This window comes from Osmerus mordax, chromosome 8, assembly GCF_038355195.1.
Source record: "Osmerus mordax isolate fOsmMor3 chromosome 8, fOsmMor3.pri, whole genome shotgun sequence".
Classification (NCBI taxonomy): domain Eukaryota; kingdom Metazoa; phylum Chordata; class Actinopteri; order Osmeriformes; family Osmeridae; genus Osmerus; species Osmerus mordax.
The window spans coordinates 3,101,831-3,121,317 of record NC_090057.1 but is presented as its reverse complement, the minus strand read 5'-3'; the positions used below and the strand labels follow the sequence as shown (position 1 = coordinate 3,121,317).

At 49.5% G+C, this 19,487-nt stretch overlaps 1 protein-coding gene across 1 annotated transcript in view; it reads left to right on the top strand.

Annotated features, from left to right (window-relative positions):
• LOC136947384 (kelch-like protein 29) overlaps window positions 1-19,027 on the top strand; it is a 94,836-nt gene extending 75,809 nt beyond the window's left edge. Inside the window, exons 10-13 of the mRNA XM_067241442.1 lie at window positions 663-843; window positions 12,815-13,008; window positions 16,703-16,847; window positions 17,754-19,027. Of these exons, the coding sequence (XP_067097543.1) occupies window positions 663-843; window positions 12,815-13,008; window positions 16,703-16,847; window positions 17,754-17,937 (704 nt within the window). The 3' untranslated portion in view covers window positions 17,938-19,027. The remainder of the gene's footprint in view (window positions 1-662; window positions 844-12,814; window positions 13,009-16,702; window positions 16,848-17,753) is intronic.
• The last annotated feature ends 460 nt before the right edge of the window (window positions 19,028-19,487 follow it).

Below are 19,487 nucleotides of genomic sequence, written 5' to 3'. Positions count from 1 at the left end.
AGACTTTGACATTGGAAATGCAGCACGATTGGTGCTGAATATTCCTTCCTCTTCCTATGTTCATATAAATGTAAATGTGTGTGTGGGCCTGTGGACCTGCACTGTGGGGACCTGGTCTCTCTGCAGGGAAATCAGAGGTGTGAACTGGGGTCTGGGGCTGGCCTTTACACACACACACACACACACACACACACATACACACATACATGCACACATACATACACACATACACACACACACACACACACATACACACACACACACACACATACATACACACACACACACACACATACACACACATACACACACACACATACACACACACACACACACACATACACACACACACACACTCACCCTAAAAGCTACAGAACACCAACCCTGATGGAGGCCGTTACCCTGACACTCACCCCTCTTTGATTGGTTTATTATCAACCTCCATTCATCTGTCATCCTTCCAGACAGATTGACCCAGTCGAATTCAGTTCAGTGAGTTCACTTCTAATAGCCAGTGCTTAGCGCTCTGTAAGATAACACGCGATCCCCAGAACCCTTTATATGATCAGCAGTGCTGCACAACATTCAGCACGGCTGAAACCAGCGCGCTGTAGCCCACGCGTGTCCTGATGCATGCGTGTCGTGGGTCCGTGTGCGTGCAGGAGGGACGGAGGGGGGCGTGACGGTGGCTGACGTGTGGTGCTACATGTCTCTGCTGGACAACTGGAACCTGGTGTCCCGGATGACGGTGCCCCGCTGCAGACACAACAGCCTGGTGTATGATGGGAAACTGTACGCCATCGGAGGCCTGGGCGTGTCTGGAAACCTGGACCACGTGGAGAGGTAGGAGATGCAGCGGGGCGGTTTGGGGGGTCCTGGAGCGCTATGGGAGGGGGGAGGTCTCTAAGTCTTGTGAGGAGCTGTTTGACTGTTTAAAAGCGTCATGGAGGAAAGGGTGTGGGTCTGTGTTGACTAGTCTGTTTAGGAAGTTCTCTAGGTTTGGTAACTTCTTTGGCGGTCTGTGGTGTCCTGAGGCAGGGCAGGTGAGGGTAGCGGTCTGTGGTGTCCTGAGGCAGGGCAGGTGAGGGTAGCGGTCTGTGGTGTCCTGAGGCAGGGCAGGTGAGGGTAGCGGTGAGTGGTGTGCTGAGGCAGGGCAGGTGAGGGTAGCGGTCTGTGGTGTCCTGAGGCAGAGCAGGTGAGGATAGCGGTCTGTGGTGTCCTGAGGCAGGGCAGGTGAGGTAGCGGTCTGTGGTGTGCTGAGGCAGGGCAGGTGAGGGTAGCGGTCTGTGGTGTGCTGAGGCAGGGCAGGTGAGGGTAGCGGTCTGTGGTGTCCTGAGGCAGGGCAGGTGAGGGTAGCGGTCTGTGGTGTCCTGAGGCAGGGCAGGTGAGGGTAGGGGTCTGTGGTGTGCTGAGGCAGGGCAGGTGAGGGTAGCGGTCTGTGGTGTCCTGAGGCAGGGCAGGTGAGGGTATCGGTCTGTGGTGTCCTGAGGCAGGGCAGGTGAGGGTAGCGGTCTGTGGTGTCCTGAGGCAGGGCAGGTGAGGGTAGCGGTCTGTGGTGTCCTGAGGCAGGGCAGGTGAGGGTAGCGGTCTGTGGTGTCCTGAGGCAGAGCAGGTGAGGGTAGCGGTCTGTGGTGTCCTGAGGCAGAGCAGGTGAGGGTAGCGGTCTGTGGTGTGCTGAGGCAGGGCAGGTGAGGGTGGATACAGTCAGACTTGAGAGAGCAGCAGAGCTTTGACTTCTCATGATTACAACAGCGTCTGGACATTGTCCCACCTCCTCTCCTCTCTTCCCAGCACGGCAGGGACAGATTAAACGGAACAATCAAAAGAACATTACAGAGCATATTAGATCTGGTCGACGCTGCTCATTACCTAACTGAATGGATCTCCAGAAAGCTCCTCTCAATGCACAACAGTCTGTAGAATGAAAAAGCCTAATTTGATCTTTCCCCATAATGCTTCCGTGCTGTGTCATTATGATGAAGCCTCAGAGGACTGTTCTCTTGCTAATGGAAACGCATTTGATTCTCCTGCCTCTGGACTCCTTAATTGGGGAGCTGGCAGTGGGTGCATCTTCACTGCCAAACAAAGGACAGATGTGCGAATGTGTGTTTGTGTGAATTGTGTGCTTGCATGTGCAAAACGTGTATGTGTGTGTGTTATGTGTCTGCACACTACACTTGTTTGTACTAAAGATAGCTGGAACCCTTTAGCATGCCAGACTCAATTATCACAAACTTTCTTCACTTTCTCTCGTGGACTCCGGAGTGCTCTTTGCGGGCTGTTTTCTGTGGACGCGAGGCTCAGAGAGAGACCACAGACCTGTGAACTGCTAATGGCTCCAACAGCAGCAGACGACTCCATCTGGACAGACGTACTGTGAAAACAAGGACAAGGGTTATATTTTAGGGTGTCTCATCTAAGTGTTTCAAAAGTCACGAGGAGTTGGAGGAGAAAAGTGTGGATCGCCGTAATCAAACTGCAGACAACTCCGGAGTCCCGGCTGTTGTCATGGCGTCACTCAGAAACATTTTCCAAACCAAAGTGAAGATCCGGTGCAGTGAGTGCCAAAATGCCCCACTCAGATATTTTCCACTTTTTACAAGAAGTAGAGGATGTGCTTTATAAACACCACATTCAAACCGATTAAACAAAATCTAAATTGAGGGTTTATCGGTTAGGTTTGACTTTCAAAACACACTCAAAATTAAAAACGCGTTGATATTAGGCTTTAATCCATGAAATAGGAGTTCATCTTTGAACGGCAGCATACATACTGTACATGTCTACCTATCTGCCTGTCTGCCTGTCTGTCTGCCTGTCTGTCTGTCTGTCTGTCTGCCTGCCTGCCTGCTCCTGGGTCACACAGGCTGTGTAAGAGGAGAGAGCCGTCACCTCCTTGGCTCAGTGACTCTGACATCAGCGCCGAATTGCTCCCAAGGTGGGCGACTGCTTCCTGTGTGAGGAGCTATATTTACACAGCAAGCATCATTAAGCCATTTACACACATTGACTGTACCTCATAACAATGCTTGCAAACACACACACACAGAGACGCGTCTTTTTGCAGTTCGGTGATCTGAAGGTTGTCATTGTCAAATCTGTGTTTGAACACAGTCCGTGTCATACTGGGAGTCAGGTGGCTGAGCGGTTAGGGAAGCGGGCTAGTAATCCGAAGGTTGCCAGTTCGATTCCCGGTCATGCCAACTGACGTTGTGTCCTTGGGCAAGGCACTTCACCCTACTTGCCTCGGGGAGAATGTCCCTGTACTTACTGTAAATCGCTCTGGATAAGAGCGTCTGCTAAATGCGTAAATGTAAAATGTACTGTTTGGTGTTTTGGTTTGTATTTATAGTGGTTTGTATGTCTGTCTGTCTGCCTGTCTGTTGGGTTGTCTGATATGTGGACGTCTAGGAGGGATTGTGTATTCCATCCTTGTAGAGAACGCAGGTTGAGGGAGGCCAAGTCGATTTTCTCCCCTCAGACTGTGATTGACGAGGCTGATGGGGAGTTCGTTTACAGAAGGCTTGTCTGTCTGTCAGTGTGTGTGAGCATGCATGCCTGCGTGTGTGTGTCTGTGTGTGTGAGAGAGAGTGTTTGTGTGAGTGTGTGTCAGTGTGTGTGTGTGCGTGTGTGTGCATGTACACATTTTTGGCTACGCTCAATCAAAAACAATGTGCTGACTACTAATTTGTGTCCACCCCATGTTGGGTACGCTCCAAACCGTGAAATTCACCAACATTCACAATGATGTTCTCCATCAGTCCCATGTCTGGGCTACTGCCCCCAGGTCTGCCTGCCTCCCAGAGGGCTACTGCCCCCAGGTCTGCCTGCCTCCCAGAGGGCTACTGCCCCCAGGTCCGCCTGTCTCCCAGAGGGCTACTGCCCCCAGGTCTGCCTGCCTCCCAGCGGGCTACTGCCCCCAGGTCTGCCTGCCTCCCAGCGGGCTACTGCCCCCAGGTCTGCCTGCCTCCCAGCGGGCTACTGCCCCCAGGTCTGCCTGCCTCCCAGAGCAGCAGGGGTCAAACCTGACCGATATCTGAAGCCCCTCACGTCCACGCCCTCCTCGCCTTCATCACTAATAACACTCAGGGTTGGTAAATAACTTAACAGCAGTGTGCCGACCTATCAGATATGTGGGATTGTGTATCATCATACAGCCTGTTGAGCCACCCAATATGATTGCTTGGACTGAATAATTCATGAGACTTTAACGATGTGTCAATCACTTGTTTTTGTTTTATTTATGGGGCTTGGTGAACAGACCGGCACATGAGGTTGTATGGCAACACTGATACACACACTCCTGCTGGAAAGACAGACAGACAAGCAGACAGAGACAGACAGACAGACAGACAGGCAGGCAGGCAGGCAGGCAGGCAGACAGATGACCCTGGCATTGCCAATGTTCTCCCTGCATCTCTGAAAAGGTTATTCAGTTCCCGTGGAGCAGTCAGACATCCCTCCCTACAGCCTTGCAGGGTACTGTACTTTGGCATCTTAGAAACACTTCCTCTCACCAAAAACAACTTGTCTGCTTACTTCATGTAAGTATCAATGAAACCATACTGTTTTAATGGATTGTCCTTGCAGGGAGTCATCAGAAGTTGTTCATGCATTCTGTGCAAACATTTTTTAAAGAATGTTACTTACATTCTTCAGCAGCTTCACAGACATAATTTGTTTTCATTGAACTTACTTCACCTCAGAATTCAGTTTGCTCACAGCTGTGTAGTCTGTCAGCAGTCAGACATGCTGGTTGTGGGAGCCATCAGTGACTACAGAGGTCCATGTACTTATAGCCAGGGGGGGTGAGAAGCTGCCAGTTACCCAGAGTAAAGTCTCCGTCAGTGGGACTAGAGGGGAAGGGGAGGCCCACTACAGCCCACCTGGAGACTGAACACTGGCTGCCCGGCCTGTCATCCTGTTCTCCTGTGCTCAGTCTGACATTGTGGTGGTTCCATTCCCCCTCTTTTCCCTCCCTCCCTCCCTCCCTCCCTCCCTCCCTCCCTCCCTCCCTCCCTCCCTCCCTCCCTCCCTCCCTCCCTCCCTCCCTCCCTCTCTCTCTCTCTCTCTCTCTCTCTCTCCTCCCCTCCCTCGCTCTCTCTCCTTCTCTCTCGCTCTCCCTCTCTCTCTCTCTCTTCCCTCCTCTCTCCTCCTCTCCCAGCCTCCATAGAAGCGTTCTGACAGTAATCTTCTCCTTTGTCTGCAGTCCAGAGGAAGCTGTCAAGCCCACAGCGTGTTGCACGCCCCCACACATTCAGACTCATTCAACCTACACTGGTGTCTATTCACCTCTGAACCCCTGCATCTACACACACACACACACACACACACACACAAAGACAGCGGTCTGGTAGACCATCATATTGCCCTCTGGGTGTTCTACCTTCCCAACAGCCCTCTCTCTTGGAGACGTAGAGATAGTGGCGATGGTAATGGATGTGGAGAGGCTGCATCAGCGTGAACGTGAAGCCCAGCCGCGTTAGCTCTCCACAGCTACAATTAGTCATCCTGGGAGGAACCGCTCATCTACAGATGTCTCGTCTCCTCTGCTCTCGCCTCTCCTGTCAGCTCCCCCCTTACCTCTCAGCTAACCACGCTGTAGAGCAGTGTGTGTGTGTGTGTGTGTGTGTGTGCACGCAATGAGGCGCAAAGTGCCTGGATCTCCAACAGCGAGGAGAGGGTAGCGGGGGGTGGTGGTAGCAGGGGGTTGGGGGCGGAGGTGTCCAGGTCTCGGTTGCCCCACAGCGGAACACCGTGGTGGGGGGAACAGGCTCCCAGAGCCCCCTGCTGTGGTGTCCCCCCTGCTGGGCTAATCCCCCAACTCCCCAGGATTTAGCAACTTCACAACCCTGTCCCCCATTGCGCTGTCAGGGCTCTGGATTACCCCCTTCATAACCCCCCCCCCCCACACACACACACACGCACGCACACGTACACACACACGTACACACACACATGCCAGCCCATCTCACTCTTCCTCCTCTCACTCCTTTCCCTCCTTGTTTCTCTCTGCCTCTGTGTTCCATCTGGTTCTTTGCTGCTTAGAAGCTAATTGGCCCTGTTCTGCTGTATCTCCATCTCCAGGTCTTAGGTGTGTTTCTTTTAATGTCTTTCTACTCTCTCTCTCTCTCTCTCTCTCTCTCTCTCTCTCTCTCTCTCTCTCTCTCTCTCTTCTCTCCCTCTCCCTCTCCCTCTCTCTCTCTCTCTCTCTCTCTATCCCTCTCATTCTCTCTCTCTCCCTATCTATCTCTCTCCCTCTCTCTTCCCACATCAGTGAGAATTAGTTTGATGAACAATTCCAGACCCAGCCAACCAACCTGCATCAATAATGATGAACCTCTCCTCCTGAGGTCTCAGCTTTGTGTGTTTGTGTGTGTGTGTGTATGCATGTGTGTGTATGTCAGTGTTTATGTAACCGACACTTTGTGTGAGTTTGTGTTTAGGCTTGTGCATGTTTGTTTGCTAACGGTGTGTTTGTGCTATCTATGGAAGTGTGTGAATGTGGGTGTGTGTGTGTGTGTGCCTGACAGTTACAGAAACAAGCGAAGCATAGGCAGGTGGGTTTGGGCTGGGCCTGGGGAGGGTATTAGGGGTAGGGGCTGTTCGTAATGAGCAGAGCAGGCTGGGTGTGTTTCCACCTAGCTGATAAACGACTGCCTGACGTTTTGGGTGATTTCCAGGTTTTACCGCCAGGCTAGTCATTTTTCTCTCGCTCTCTCTTTTTCTCTCTCTCTGTTTCTCTTTTTTTCTTTATTTCTCTCTGTCTCTCAATCGTTCTCCCCCTTTTTTCTCACTGTTTCCCTCTATCTTTCTCTCTGTCTCCCTCTCTCTCTCTCCTACCCTGGCCCCTGGCAGACTGTAGATTGTGTGAAAGAGGCTTGAGGTGAGGCTGGGTGCAGGCCCCACAGACAGACAGGTTAAAGAGTGTGTCGGGCCTGCTTCATTACCTGGGGCTGAGATGTGATGGATGCTGAGCCAGGATCTGTCCTCACAGACCCTACAGGAAAAGCACACACCTGACCTTTAGAAAGGAAAGCTCTGTGCCAAATTATCTTAAAACAGTCACCACCACGCTGGCACTGAGAGATGGTGGCACAGCTGACAAGACTATCGTGTGTGCTCTGTGTGTGTGTGTGTGCTCTGTGTGTGTGTGTGTGTGTGTGTGTGTGTGTAAGTAGGATGAAGATGAGGACTGAAAGGGGATATCTCCTAATAGTGAGCCAAGCGGGGGTCCAGGGGGATAATGAAGAGGGGTCCGTGTGTGTGACCAGGTGTGTGTGTGTGGCCAGGTGTGTGTGTGACCAGGTGTGTGTGTGTGACCAGGTGTCTGTGTGGCCAGGTGTGTGTGTGTGTGACCAGGTGTGTGTGACCAGGTGTGTGTGTGGCCTGGTGTGTGTGTGTGTGTGACCAGGTGTGTGTGTGTGTGTGTGTCCAGGTGTGTGTTAGTGTGGGGAGCAGTAATTGGTGTGTGACCTACTCCAAGACTAGCAATAATGTTCCCTGTCCCGCTTCACGCTGCTTCCAATTAAGGCACGGCCACATGTGTGACGGTCTGTGGAAACCCTTCACATGGTGAAAATATGACTTTTTGGGTATTATACATATTATACATATAAACTACAAACTCTCCTGAATACAAATCTGTTTAAATCACTTAGATATCTTTATCACAACTGAAGTTACAACATTTTAAAGTTGACCTGTGTCCAAGAGTGATAAGGGAGAAAACTGCATTCAAAGATTCCACTCCGTTTCATAATTCGATTTGAAATGGCTTGAGAATCTTGCTAGCTAACATGTCCAAAAACCGTTGAAATTAACTGTTTTTCATAAGTAATCATATACTTTTTGTACATTACAATGAATTTTAGGGTGTTAACTATACAAAACATCAAAAATCTAAATTTTGACACAGAAAACGATTGTCAATCTTTTATAGTTTATAGCCAATGGGCAGCCGTGACATCCTATGGGTTTCCACAGAACGCCACACATATAGTATACAAGCAGCAATATCACTCTCTATTTCTCTTTCTTTGTCCCTTCCATCTCCCCCCTCCCGCCTCCCCCCCCCCCCCACACACACACACACAGCAACACACTCCATCTCCCTATCATTACTCTCCTGACTGTTTCAAGGTGCCCTCTCAGTCCCTTATAGCATGTTACATGAACAAGGATGTAGAAGTGGGCCTTCTACACACTCACACACATGCACACACTTACTAGGATGCAGGCCACAGCTGTAAATGAGTTTATTCACAGGGATTACGGGGTAAATCTGTGAGGACCACTCGCACAGCATAGGATTAGATGAAGGTGACTATAAGGTGACAAGTTTATACAGTGCGTGTGTGTGTTTGTGTGTGCCTGGTCAGGATTTAGTTTGGGTCTGTAAGAGAGCTTATACTTGTTACTGAAGTGTGTGTTCTGCTGCTTAGCTGACTGTGGAGCGGGGTGTGTGTAGGTGACCTTGGGTTAGTCTTACACACACGTTTGGCTCTCAGCACCAATGATTTACGAGAACGCAAGCCTGCGTAAGATTGCCAGATGTCAGCCAACATAAGCTGCCAGAGAGTCCATTCATGTTAAGATGAGCATAAATGCTTTGCATGTTCTTCTCCTTTAAGTGTGTCTCCAATCCTCTCCTTTCCCTCCTCCCTCTCCTCTCTCTCCCTCTCCTCCATCTCCTCCTCTCCCTCTCCTCCATCTCCTCCATCTCTTCCTCTCCTCCATCTCCTCCATCTCTTCCTCTCCTCCATCTCCTCTTCCTCTCCTCTATCTCCTCCATCTCCTCCTCTCCCTCTCCTCCATCTCCTCCTCTCCCTCTCCTCCCTCTCCTCCATCTCCTCCTCTCCTCCATCTCCTCCATCTCCTCCTCTTCCTCTCCTCCATCTCCTCCATCTCCCTCTCCTCCCTCTCCTCACTCTCCTCTCCCCCCTCTCCTCTCTTCCTTGTTGAAGGGTGAGTGCGGCCTCACGCGTCTCCTAACAGAGCAGGCTGGTGTGATCCTGTCTCCTTCATTAAAGTTTCAGAGTGTCGCAGAGTCCTTGGACACCAGTGTAAGGCTGTCCTCTCTTAGACAGGGATAAGCCTACTGGCTCACTGAGCACCCTTTGCACACACATGCAAACAAATATCAACACACATACAGGACATGTTACAAGATACAGTCATGAGAAGGGCAGATGTAAACAGTGCTCTAATTGTCAACAGGATCGTACCAGGCAGTGGTGTGTGTGTGTGTGTTAACACAGCACTCTCTGACAAAGGTCAAGTATAGGGGGAGTTGTGGGATGTGCGTTGCTTAGCAACCGCCTCACGTTGACATTGTGAAGGGAGTTTTGTCATAACACGCTTATCAAAATGAATCATCCATTGTTTCCTGTCTCTTCTTACCTTAGGAGGAATTTGCATTGGCCAGTGTGTTATCTTGCGATGGATGTGTGTGTGGCGTTACAAGGCTTGTCTCTTCTGGTGGGAGAGGAGAAGTATCTCTTTCTGTCTCTATATTTTTACAGCATTCTCTTGCTGTCCAGGACTAGATGGAATCTATAATTTAGACCAAACCAGACCAGACCAGATCAGGCCTGACCAGTCTAGGCTAGACGAGAACCAGAGCAGCCTTATTTTACAATGTAATAGCACACCTAATCTTGTAATCTCTGCTGTAAGTGAGACGATCAGAGCCTCTTACTTTCTCTCTCTCGCTCTCTCTCTCTCTCTCTCTCTCTCTCTCTCTTTCTCTCTCTCTGTCTGACTTCTCTTCCTCTCTCTGTTTTCCTGGGCATGGTTAGTAGTTCCTGCATGTTCTTGAGCATGTAAACCCTCCTTCATGGTGACTCAAGCACTCCAGTCTTATTAGTGATTGTGACAGGTTTAAATTTGGAATTCAAGTGAATGAATGGAGAAATTAGGTGGAGTCCAGAGCACTCCAGTCCATCTGTCTCTGGAGGCTACATGCGGCTGTTATCTGACCTTTGGTAAACTCCATTTATCTAGTCGTCCTCATCTTGCTGCATGTCTGTCTGAGCGGTGCCTCTGACTGTTGTGGTGAATGATCACCATCATTTCTGCATCGCAGTCCGGCCCCGAATCCCTGATGCAGAGTTTCATGTGAGGGGAGTGTTTTAGTGCGGCCAGGCGTGCTGTGCCACGGAGTGGGGTTTGTTATCTGGACCCCCCCCTCCCCCTCCCCTCCCCCTCCACCTCCCCTCCCCCTCCATCTCTCTCTCTGCTGCAGTTTACCTCTCCTGGGAAATGCGTGTCTCAGGACTGGCACCACATCTACCCCTGCCTATCGTGTGTGTGAGCGTGTGTGTTAGAGCGTGTGTGTGTGTGTGAGTGTGTGTGTGTGTGTGTGTGTGTGTGTGTGTGTGGGAGCTCATCATCTGCTCTCCCCCTGCAGGTAACCGTATCAGTGCATCGGCCGTTTGCCCTGGGCTCTCTCTGCGTGATTAGATTGCGTGGGTGGGTGGGTGTGTGTGTGTGCTTATCTAGGTCAAAGTAGCATAGCTGAGTGAACTTGGAGAGTTCATGAGAAAGAAATGTGACCCACGGGCAGACCTGCAGCCAGTTGTAGATAGCAGAATTTTAAATCTAACTTACTTATGAGGGATTCCAACTGTAGTGTCATTGTTGTATAATTCCTACTTCAAAATGAAGGATGTGTCAGATTGCCTCTCACCACCCCATTTAATAACCTTGTAGAGAAACAGGAGGAAAGAAATAAACCTGATGATGATCTTCACTCTCTCTCCTCTCTCTCCTCTCTCTCCTCTCTCTACCCCTCCCCCTTCTCACCTCTTCAGTGATATAATCAGGCCGCATGCAGGATTGCTGTGAATCAGTTGAGCGACAGTCCTAATTTCATGGTTCATATGGGAGGTTTGACGGTGGATCAAAGGATCTAATGAAGTCAATCAGTTTTGTGACCTCTGGAGGAGGCTGAGAGGCTGGGAGGTTGAGAGGCCGCTAGGCTTAGAGGCTGGGGAGGGAAGAGGCTGAAACAGGCTGACAGACAAGGAGACTGGCAGGCTGAAAGACAGACAGACAGGCTGAAAGACAGACAGACAGGCTGAAAGACAGACAGACAGATAGACAGACAGACTGACAGGCTAAAAGATAGACAGACAGACAGGCTGAAAGACAGACAGACAGACTGACAGGCTAAAAGATAGACAGACAGACAGGCTGAAAGACAGACAGACAGACTGACAGGCTAAAAGATAGACAGACAGGCTGAAAGACAGACAGACTCTTCACTCTGCCTTCTGTGATCACCCTGGTGACCTTGACAACCCTCCTTAGCAACACTCAGTAGTAATCTTCCCATTTGCCAACCCAGTCTGATGGTGGCTGATAGATCATTATGGTCTGGTGCACTGCTACTGATCAACATCCTCCACTTGATGTCTCATTGACTTCCTTCTCTGTGCCAACCCTCACCGTGTTAGGTGAAGTGCATGCAGTGAAGTGTGGGTGTGTGTGAGTGACTGTGAGTGTTCACTGTATGCAGGTGTTTATGTGGGGACACATCAGACATCACATACTTTACCTTTGTGGGTCTGGGCTTGCATGCAGGTGTGTGTGTGTGTGTGTACTAGTCTTATGGACAGAAATCCTATACAGACACACAGACCGTGTTCTTGATCCCAACCTGCTTCTGCACTTCTGGAATCACAGCTAGCAACATCTCAAATACCCAAGTTTCCAGTTTACCCCTTTTCATTTCTGCTTCTGTTCTCGTCGGAGAGTTTCACTTAAATACCTGGAATCTTTTTATCACAGATCCAAGGACAGTGTTGGTAGAAAGGTCTGGCCTGCCTTGAATGCTCTGGTGTGGTAATCACAGATCCCAGATCAGCCTGCGGCTCTCTAATTAGGGCCTCTTCAGCTGGGAGCCTGGCTGCTTGCTGTCTTTGATCAGTGGCCCATTGACACAGGATTACACTGCTAACACAGAGCACTGATGGAGCCATCAGGCTCACACACACACATGCATATGCACACACACATGCCCACACACACACACGCACACACACACATTTAAAACACACATACACACACACACACCCATTGTGTCAGCTGCTTCTATGGTGGTTGGCCTGTTACTGTGAGTCTTGTCTTGAAGTCTCTGCCAGACAACTCTCTCAGTGTGTAGTCCAAACTGAATGGACATGCACTGAAACAGTGGAAGCTAATAGCTCATAGCTTAGGACATATGCTGTGTTGCGTAATTGCTGTAATTGCTGTCTCTGTGTGTGTGTGTGTGTTGGCGTGTTTCATCACTACTGGTGGTGTCAGCTCTGTGGAGTGGAGATGCTTGGGGCCAGGTCTGTGATAGTAATACAGTCTGATGCCTTCACGGACCCCTCACATCTAATACCCTCCTCTGCCAGTGTTTAAAGAAGTATTTTCGCTTTGCTGTCAGTGCTAAGATGTCTGCAGCGCTCTCTGAAAGCGATGAGGCTGTTCCAGGAACCTCCCTCCTCTAGGTTTACCATCCAACCCAACTCACCTGATTCATCTCTCAAACGATGACCTCTGGAGGCCGAGACCACCCCGGGTGTGTCCGACAGGGCCTGTTCTCCTGTGTGGGTCAGATGGCTAAGCGGTTAGGGAGTCTAGGGGGGCTATTAATCAGAAGGTTGTTGGTTCGATTCCCGGACGTGCAAATTACGTTGTGTCCTTGGGCAAGGCACTTCACCCTACTTGCCTCGGGGGGAATGTCCCTGTACTTACTGTAAGTCGCTCTGGATAAGAGCGTCTGCTAAATGACTAAATGTAAATGTACTAATGTGTGTCCCAGGTACGACACCATCACCAACCAGTGGGAGACGGTGTGCCCCCTGCCCAAACCCGTCCACTCTGCGGCCGCAACCGTGTGCGGGGGGAAGGTGTTTGTGTTCGGGGGCGTGAACGAGGCCGGCAGGTCAGCGGGGGTGCTGCAGTCCTACGCCCCCCAGACCAACACCTGGAGCTTCATAGAGTCGCCCATGATAGGTGAGGCTGCAACACACACATACACACACGCACACGCACACTCACAAACAAACGCATGCAGGCACACACGCGCTCGCTCTCACGGATGCATGCAAGCTCACACGCATACAGACATACACTCTCACATACCCACACGCACACATACATATATGCACATGCTGTACACAGTTAGTCTCTTCTAAATATCTGAGGGAGAAAGGTCATTTGTGATCGCTTCCAGTGGTGGAGTGTGTTCATGATGACAGGACAGTTATGATCCAATGTTATGTAAAGGAGCAACAGCAATGTTATGTAAAGGAGCAACAGCAATGTTATGTAAAGGAGCAACAGCAATGTTATGTAAAGGAGCAACAGCTAGGAAATATGAATAGGGAGGGTGGAGCTACAGTATATGACCTTAAATGACAGTCACACAAACATACATGCTCTATGTTCCTCTCTGTCTCCCAAGCACTTTCTCTTTCTCCTACTCTCTCTCTCTCTCTCTCTCTCTCTCCTCTCTCTCTCTCTCTCCCTCTTCTTCCCACCCTCTCTCCCTCTCTCTCTCTCCCTCCCTCCCTCCCTCCCTCCCTCCCTCCCTCCCTCCCTCCCTCCCTCCCTCCCTCCCTCCCTCCCTCCCTCCCTCCCTCCCTCCCTCCCTCCCTCTCTCTCTCTCTCTCTCTCCCTCTCTCTCTCTCTCTCTCTCTCTCTCTCTCTCTCTCTCTCTCTCCCTCTCTCCCTCTCTCTCTCTCTCTCTCTCTCTCTCTGTCCCATACCACCCTGGGTTGCAGGCATGCAGCAGGCATGCATCTGGAGGAGTTACGGGATGGCTGATGGAACTGACAGAAACTGGAGGGGGGCAGCTGTTCTCGATAGACATTGGGCTCAATCTGTGTGAGTGTGTGTGTGTGCGTGAGTGTGTGCGTGTGTATGAGTGATCCGTCAGGGTGTAGACGAGCCTGTGTCTGACAGGCTGTGAGCCGGGGGATAATGGACGGGTTTAGTGCTTCCTGTAAAATTGGACCGCCAATGATTTCAGTGCAGCGGTGGGGAGCGCTCCTCCTTCAAACCCGCTGTGTCTCTCCATTTCTTCCTCTCTTTCTAATCTCTTTTCATCTCTCACTCGTGATGCTCTGGCTATCAGCTGATACAGGCTGAGGTGTTTGTGTGTGCGGACATTCATGTGTGCTTTGTATATCTGCTTGGACCAACAGGTATTAGATGAAAAGGGATTTCTATCACTGAGTGTCCCTGAATATCATACGTGAACAAGAACTCAAACTCATGAACATGGTTTCATCCAAAAGCTCATTTATCTGCTAACATGTGTTGTCTTGAGACTCAAGCAATCCAGCAGCGTCTTTCTTAACCCTTGTGTTATCTTCGGGTCATTCTGACCCATCAGTCATTGTGACCCACCATCGTATTGCGACAACTTTACCGCATACAAAAACAAAGTGAAGCATTTTCTTTTAACCGTTGGGCTGTCTCAGACCCCCCATATTGCGAAGGTTAAAAGAAAATTATTTGTATTTGTTTTTGTATTGGATAAAATTGGGTAAACACAACGATGGTTCGTTATGAACCTTTGGGTCATGTGACCCGAAGGCAGCACAAGGGTTAAACCCAGGAACCCTCCTCTAAGACAGTATATATACCCACACAGTACAGTAAACTCACCCACATGTTCTTACTGTATAAACTCACCATACAAACTCATGTTAAGAGGGGCTCTCTACTGCTCTGGTCCAAAACATGTGTGTCCTGCTGAGAGGCTGGCTGTCTGTGACTGGCCCCTGGACACATGACTGGCCCCTGGACACATGACTGGCCCCTGGACAGATGACTGGCCCCTGGACACATGACTGGCCCCTGGACACATGATTGGCCCCCTGAACACATGACTGGCCCCTGAACACATGACTGGCCCCTGGACACATGACTGGCCCCTGGACACATGACTGGCCCCCTGAACACATGACTGGCCCCTGGACACATGACTGGCCCCTGGACACATGACTGGCCCCTGGACACATGATTGGCCCCTGAACACATGACTGGCCCCTGGACACATGATTGGCCCCTGAACACATGACTGGCCCCTGGACACATGATTGGCCCCCTGGACACATGATTGGCCCCCTGGACACATGACTGGCCCCTGGACACATGATTGGCCCCTGAACACATGACTGGCCCCTGGACACATGACTGGCCCCTGGACACATGATTGGCCCCTGAACACATGACTGGCCCCTGGACACATGACTGGCCCCTGGACACATGACTGGCCCCTGGACACGACTGGCCCCTCAGAACATGAAAACCATTACTGGTGTGAACAACACTGCATGCACACTCTCATATGTTAAAGTGTGTTTTTGAGTCAATAACCCTGCGATCAGAGGAGAGATCAGAGGAGAGATCAGACAGAGAACACCATTAAGAGAGGAAGGAGAATCAGGACATATTTTTCAACTGCTGGCTCTTTGAGTCTCTCTGTACCAGATATATAATGTAAAAGCTTTTTCCAAATGCTCAAATCACCTGGTGTATCCACAGGAGAGAGGCCCAGTTACAGCAGAGGGAGGAGACAGTTACTATAGTGAAAGAAAAATTGTTCTCCTGGGGGAATATCCCTTTATTCTGCCTCTGGAGAGAGTCAGGAAAAATAACTTCTGAGTCTTTCTCTGCAGCATGCGCACACACACACACACACACACCAAGACAGACACACACAGACAGACACACAGACATGCGCACACACAAAAGCACACGCATAAAGGCACACCAACATACACACGTGCACACCCGTGTTCATATACATATCCCCTGAGTGTGAACACGGTCATTACACCACCCTAACCCCGAGTGTGAACGCGGTCATTACACCACCCAGGCTCTGATTCTGGAGTCACGTCTCTCAGAAGACCTTTTAGTTCCACACTCCTACGAGTCTTGATCCGGATCAGGAACGAGCCCGTAGAAAGCACAGGCCTCGGGAGCTGCAAGAAAATGCATGCGTGCATAATTCATGCTGGGAGTAAATTGGCGCTGCTGTAGTCAATGGACAGGCCATTGCTCAGTCAGACTTGGGAGCATGCCGAGAGCACCCTCTCTTATTTGGTGAGGCCCTGCGTGCTTGAATGGGTGCGTTCAATACCAGACAGAGTTCTGTTCCCGTCATCTATAATTCCACTGCAGCATGGCTTCAGAATCCCGGTTTCTCTGCGTTCCACATAAACCGGACCGGATTGAATTAATGAAATATGACTGTATGCAATATCCCAAGTCTTCTCTCATACGTTTTCAATCCACACGCTGTACACCCGCCGGTGAGCCAAGGGGCCTAATACCCTCGTAAATTATTGAGACTTTGCTTCTTTTTATTGAAAGCTAGGAGAAACACATTTGGAGCACAACACAAAAACTATAAGCTGATTTATGAACTCCATTCTTTCAGCTGCCATCCTTTCTTGTTTAAAATTCCCTTTTCACATCTCCAGACTACTCTCCCAAAGTGATAACTAGCATGAGAGTCTGTATACTGTTGAAGACGAGGAAGAATGGGATACAAAATGATGCCATTACAATGCATGGAGATTCTGCTGTGAGAACGGAGCCATTGTTTCTCTTTATTCTAACTCTCTACCATTTTATTATCTCTCCCTCTCTACCCCCATGCATATCTCTCCCTCTCCCCCTGTTTGTGTAGATAACAAGTACGCCCCTGCGGTTAGTCTGAATGGTTTCATCTTCATCCTGGGCGGGGCCTATGCCAGGGCCACCACCATCTACGACCCTGACAAAGGCAACATCAAGGCCGGGCCCAACATGAACCACTCCAGACAGTTCTGCAGGTAAACCCACAAACCTCTGCTCTACAACAAACACACCTGTCTCTGCTCTACAACAAACACACCTGTCTCTGCTCTACAACAAACACACCTGTCTCTGCTCTGTTGACTTACTCTGTAAGAAAATACTCAACATTTGGAGTGGAAAGTGAGAACTAAAATGTGTTCATGCAGTGGGTGACGGTAAAGGTTGTGTGAACATCGAATGTCAAATTTAAATCTTTTTTTGGGGGGGGTTATTGAGACCTACTTCGCCTACACTAGGCAGGCTGTGCACACACACACACAAAGCTCTTTAGACAGAGCATAGCAAGTCACCTACTGTCCTTCTAAACTACAGCTGTCCCCTCCCTTCGCCCTCGTGTGTGTTTATCAGCAGGGTGGTTTTACCAGCATTTCCGCAACCTTGTGGATTTAGCTTTTATGTAATAATCTCTTGGGACCCATCAGTGTGGTGTGTTTGTGGGCCGAGTGTGTTTGTGTGTGTGTGTATCTTATGTAAATAAAGATCGCTCCAAACCCCAGCAGGGATACAAAGCAGTAATCAGCTTACAGCTAAAAGTTTTAATCCTCCCTGCTTAAAAAAATGCTCTTTTGCCTCTGCTCAAATGAGTGCATTTGTAAAGATCTTTTTCATTAACTTTCTCTCCCTACATAAGAGGTAATTATTCTGCCTTGCTGTGGTTCTGGCATGTTGGGAATGTCACGGTTGTGTAACTTTATTGCGAGGCTGTATAAGTGCATCTGTCATCATATTTCAGTTGGGGTTGTTTTTGTCCTTCCAGTTCTAAGGTCTGACAAATACTGTTTACACAACTTTATTAACCCTGTTATAGGGGGGAGATGTGTTTGTGAAATGTGTTCAGATTGAAAGCTTTGATATTAATGTGTGTGTGTGTGTTTGCGCAGTGCAGTGATCCTGGACGGGAAGATCTACGCCACAGGGGGCATCGTGAGCAGCGAGGGTCCTGCACTAGGCAACATGGAGACCTTTGACCCCTGCTCCAACAGCTGGACCCTGCTCCAGTCCCTGCCCTGCCCTCTCTTCAGACACGGCTGCGTGGTCATCAAAAAGTACATCCAGAGTGGCTGAGACGGCCTCCGGCCGGACCCGTCTGCTGACAGCGTCTGCTGGCTCTGGTTCAGGGACACCCTGAGAATGAAACTAGGAGGCCGTACCAGGGCCCCTTGTCCAGCGTGTGCCCATCCACAACCCAGCCCGGCCGTACCCCCACCACCCCCCGACCCCTCCACCCACCCTGTGCAGAATGTAAACTCCTTGGCCCAGGGGGCCGTGTCAGGCAGCATCAGATGCCTGAGCGACTGTCTGTTCCATGATGTCGCTGATCCTTCACCTTACAGCCACAGGGACAAGCAAAATCCAACACTATCTGCCTAGTTTGATCGGTATTGCGGTTTTGTTTATGTGAAACGTCCTTTGAAATTTCTTTTTTAACTGGCAGCCTTTTTTTTTGGATGTTTTCTTCACGCCTCGTTTGTGGCATCTGTCTGTCATGTAGATTGTTGCTCCACTGTTGAGAGAAACAAGCTGTCTTTGTGGTTTCTGGGCTTGTTCAGTAGTGACATCTGCAGGACAGGACGATGCGCTCAGGGTCCGGAGCAAGCTGGTAGGATCGTAGAATTCAGGAAACAAACGTCTCACTAACCCGATATGGGGGTGGGGTGTCTCATTAAATGTGATCCCTTGATTTGGAAAGGATTCTCACGGTCTCTGGGTCAGAGACAGAATATATTGATACTGGACTTCCCGGTGGGAGGGCCTGGTGGAGAGAGAGAACCTTCCAGAACCTTCCGTCAGGACAGTCCACCCCGACAAAGCACAAAAGTCCCCTGTGGCTCCAGCCATCTAACGGTTGACCTCGATTTCAGTTGGATTTTGACTCACTGTGTTTCTTGTCTTCTCATCCCATCTTTTCTTTTTTTTAAACACGTATTAGCCTGGCAACCCACAGGTGACCATGTTGGGTTGGTTACGGTCATGGGGTTTGGGGACATTCTGTAAATATGGGGAGGAAATATGTATATTTTAAAACCTAAAGGTGATTCTGTATAAATGTTTTTAGAAAAAAAAAATCGGGATAGGTTGGACTAAAATGGTATGTCTGTAAATCTGTACCCAAAAAGACAAATTAACAATTGTTATTATTGAAACATAATACATATACCAGAATATGATAAATGGCTTGAGTCGTCTGTTTTGTCAAAGTGAATCGAATCGAATGGAGTCATTCTTCTGACACGAAGCCTCCTAGAGGGGCTGTTTGAACTCAACACTGGCACACACCAAATCTCAACATGGCAGTTTGAATCCTTGTGGAGGTCAAGCTGTCCGACACTTCATCTGAATGAAGGCAACATATGGTTCAACACTGAAAACAAGCTCATTAAATAAGCAGAAAGCTATTCTCTATAAACAACAAGTCTCACTAGCTTGAAGAAAAATAAGGAATGCATTAACAACAAAGTACAATTTGAACCTTTATTCAAGTATATCACAGCAGTTCATTTCTGAAATACAGTAAATGTTTCATTTCAAATATAACTTCCACAAAAGTAATACGAATAGGGGAAGAAAGGGCTGTTAAATACACTTTATGTCAAAATAAAATCCCAAAACATGGC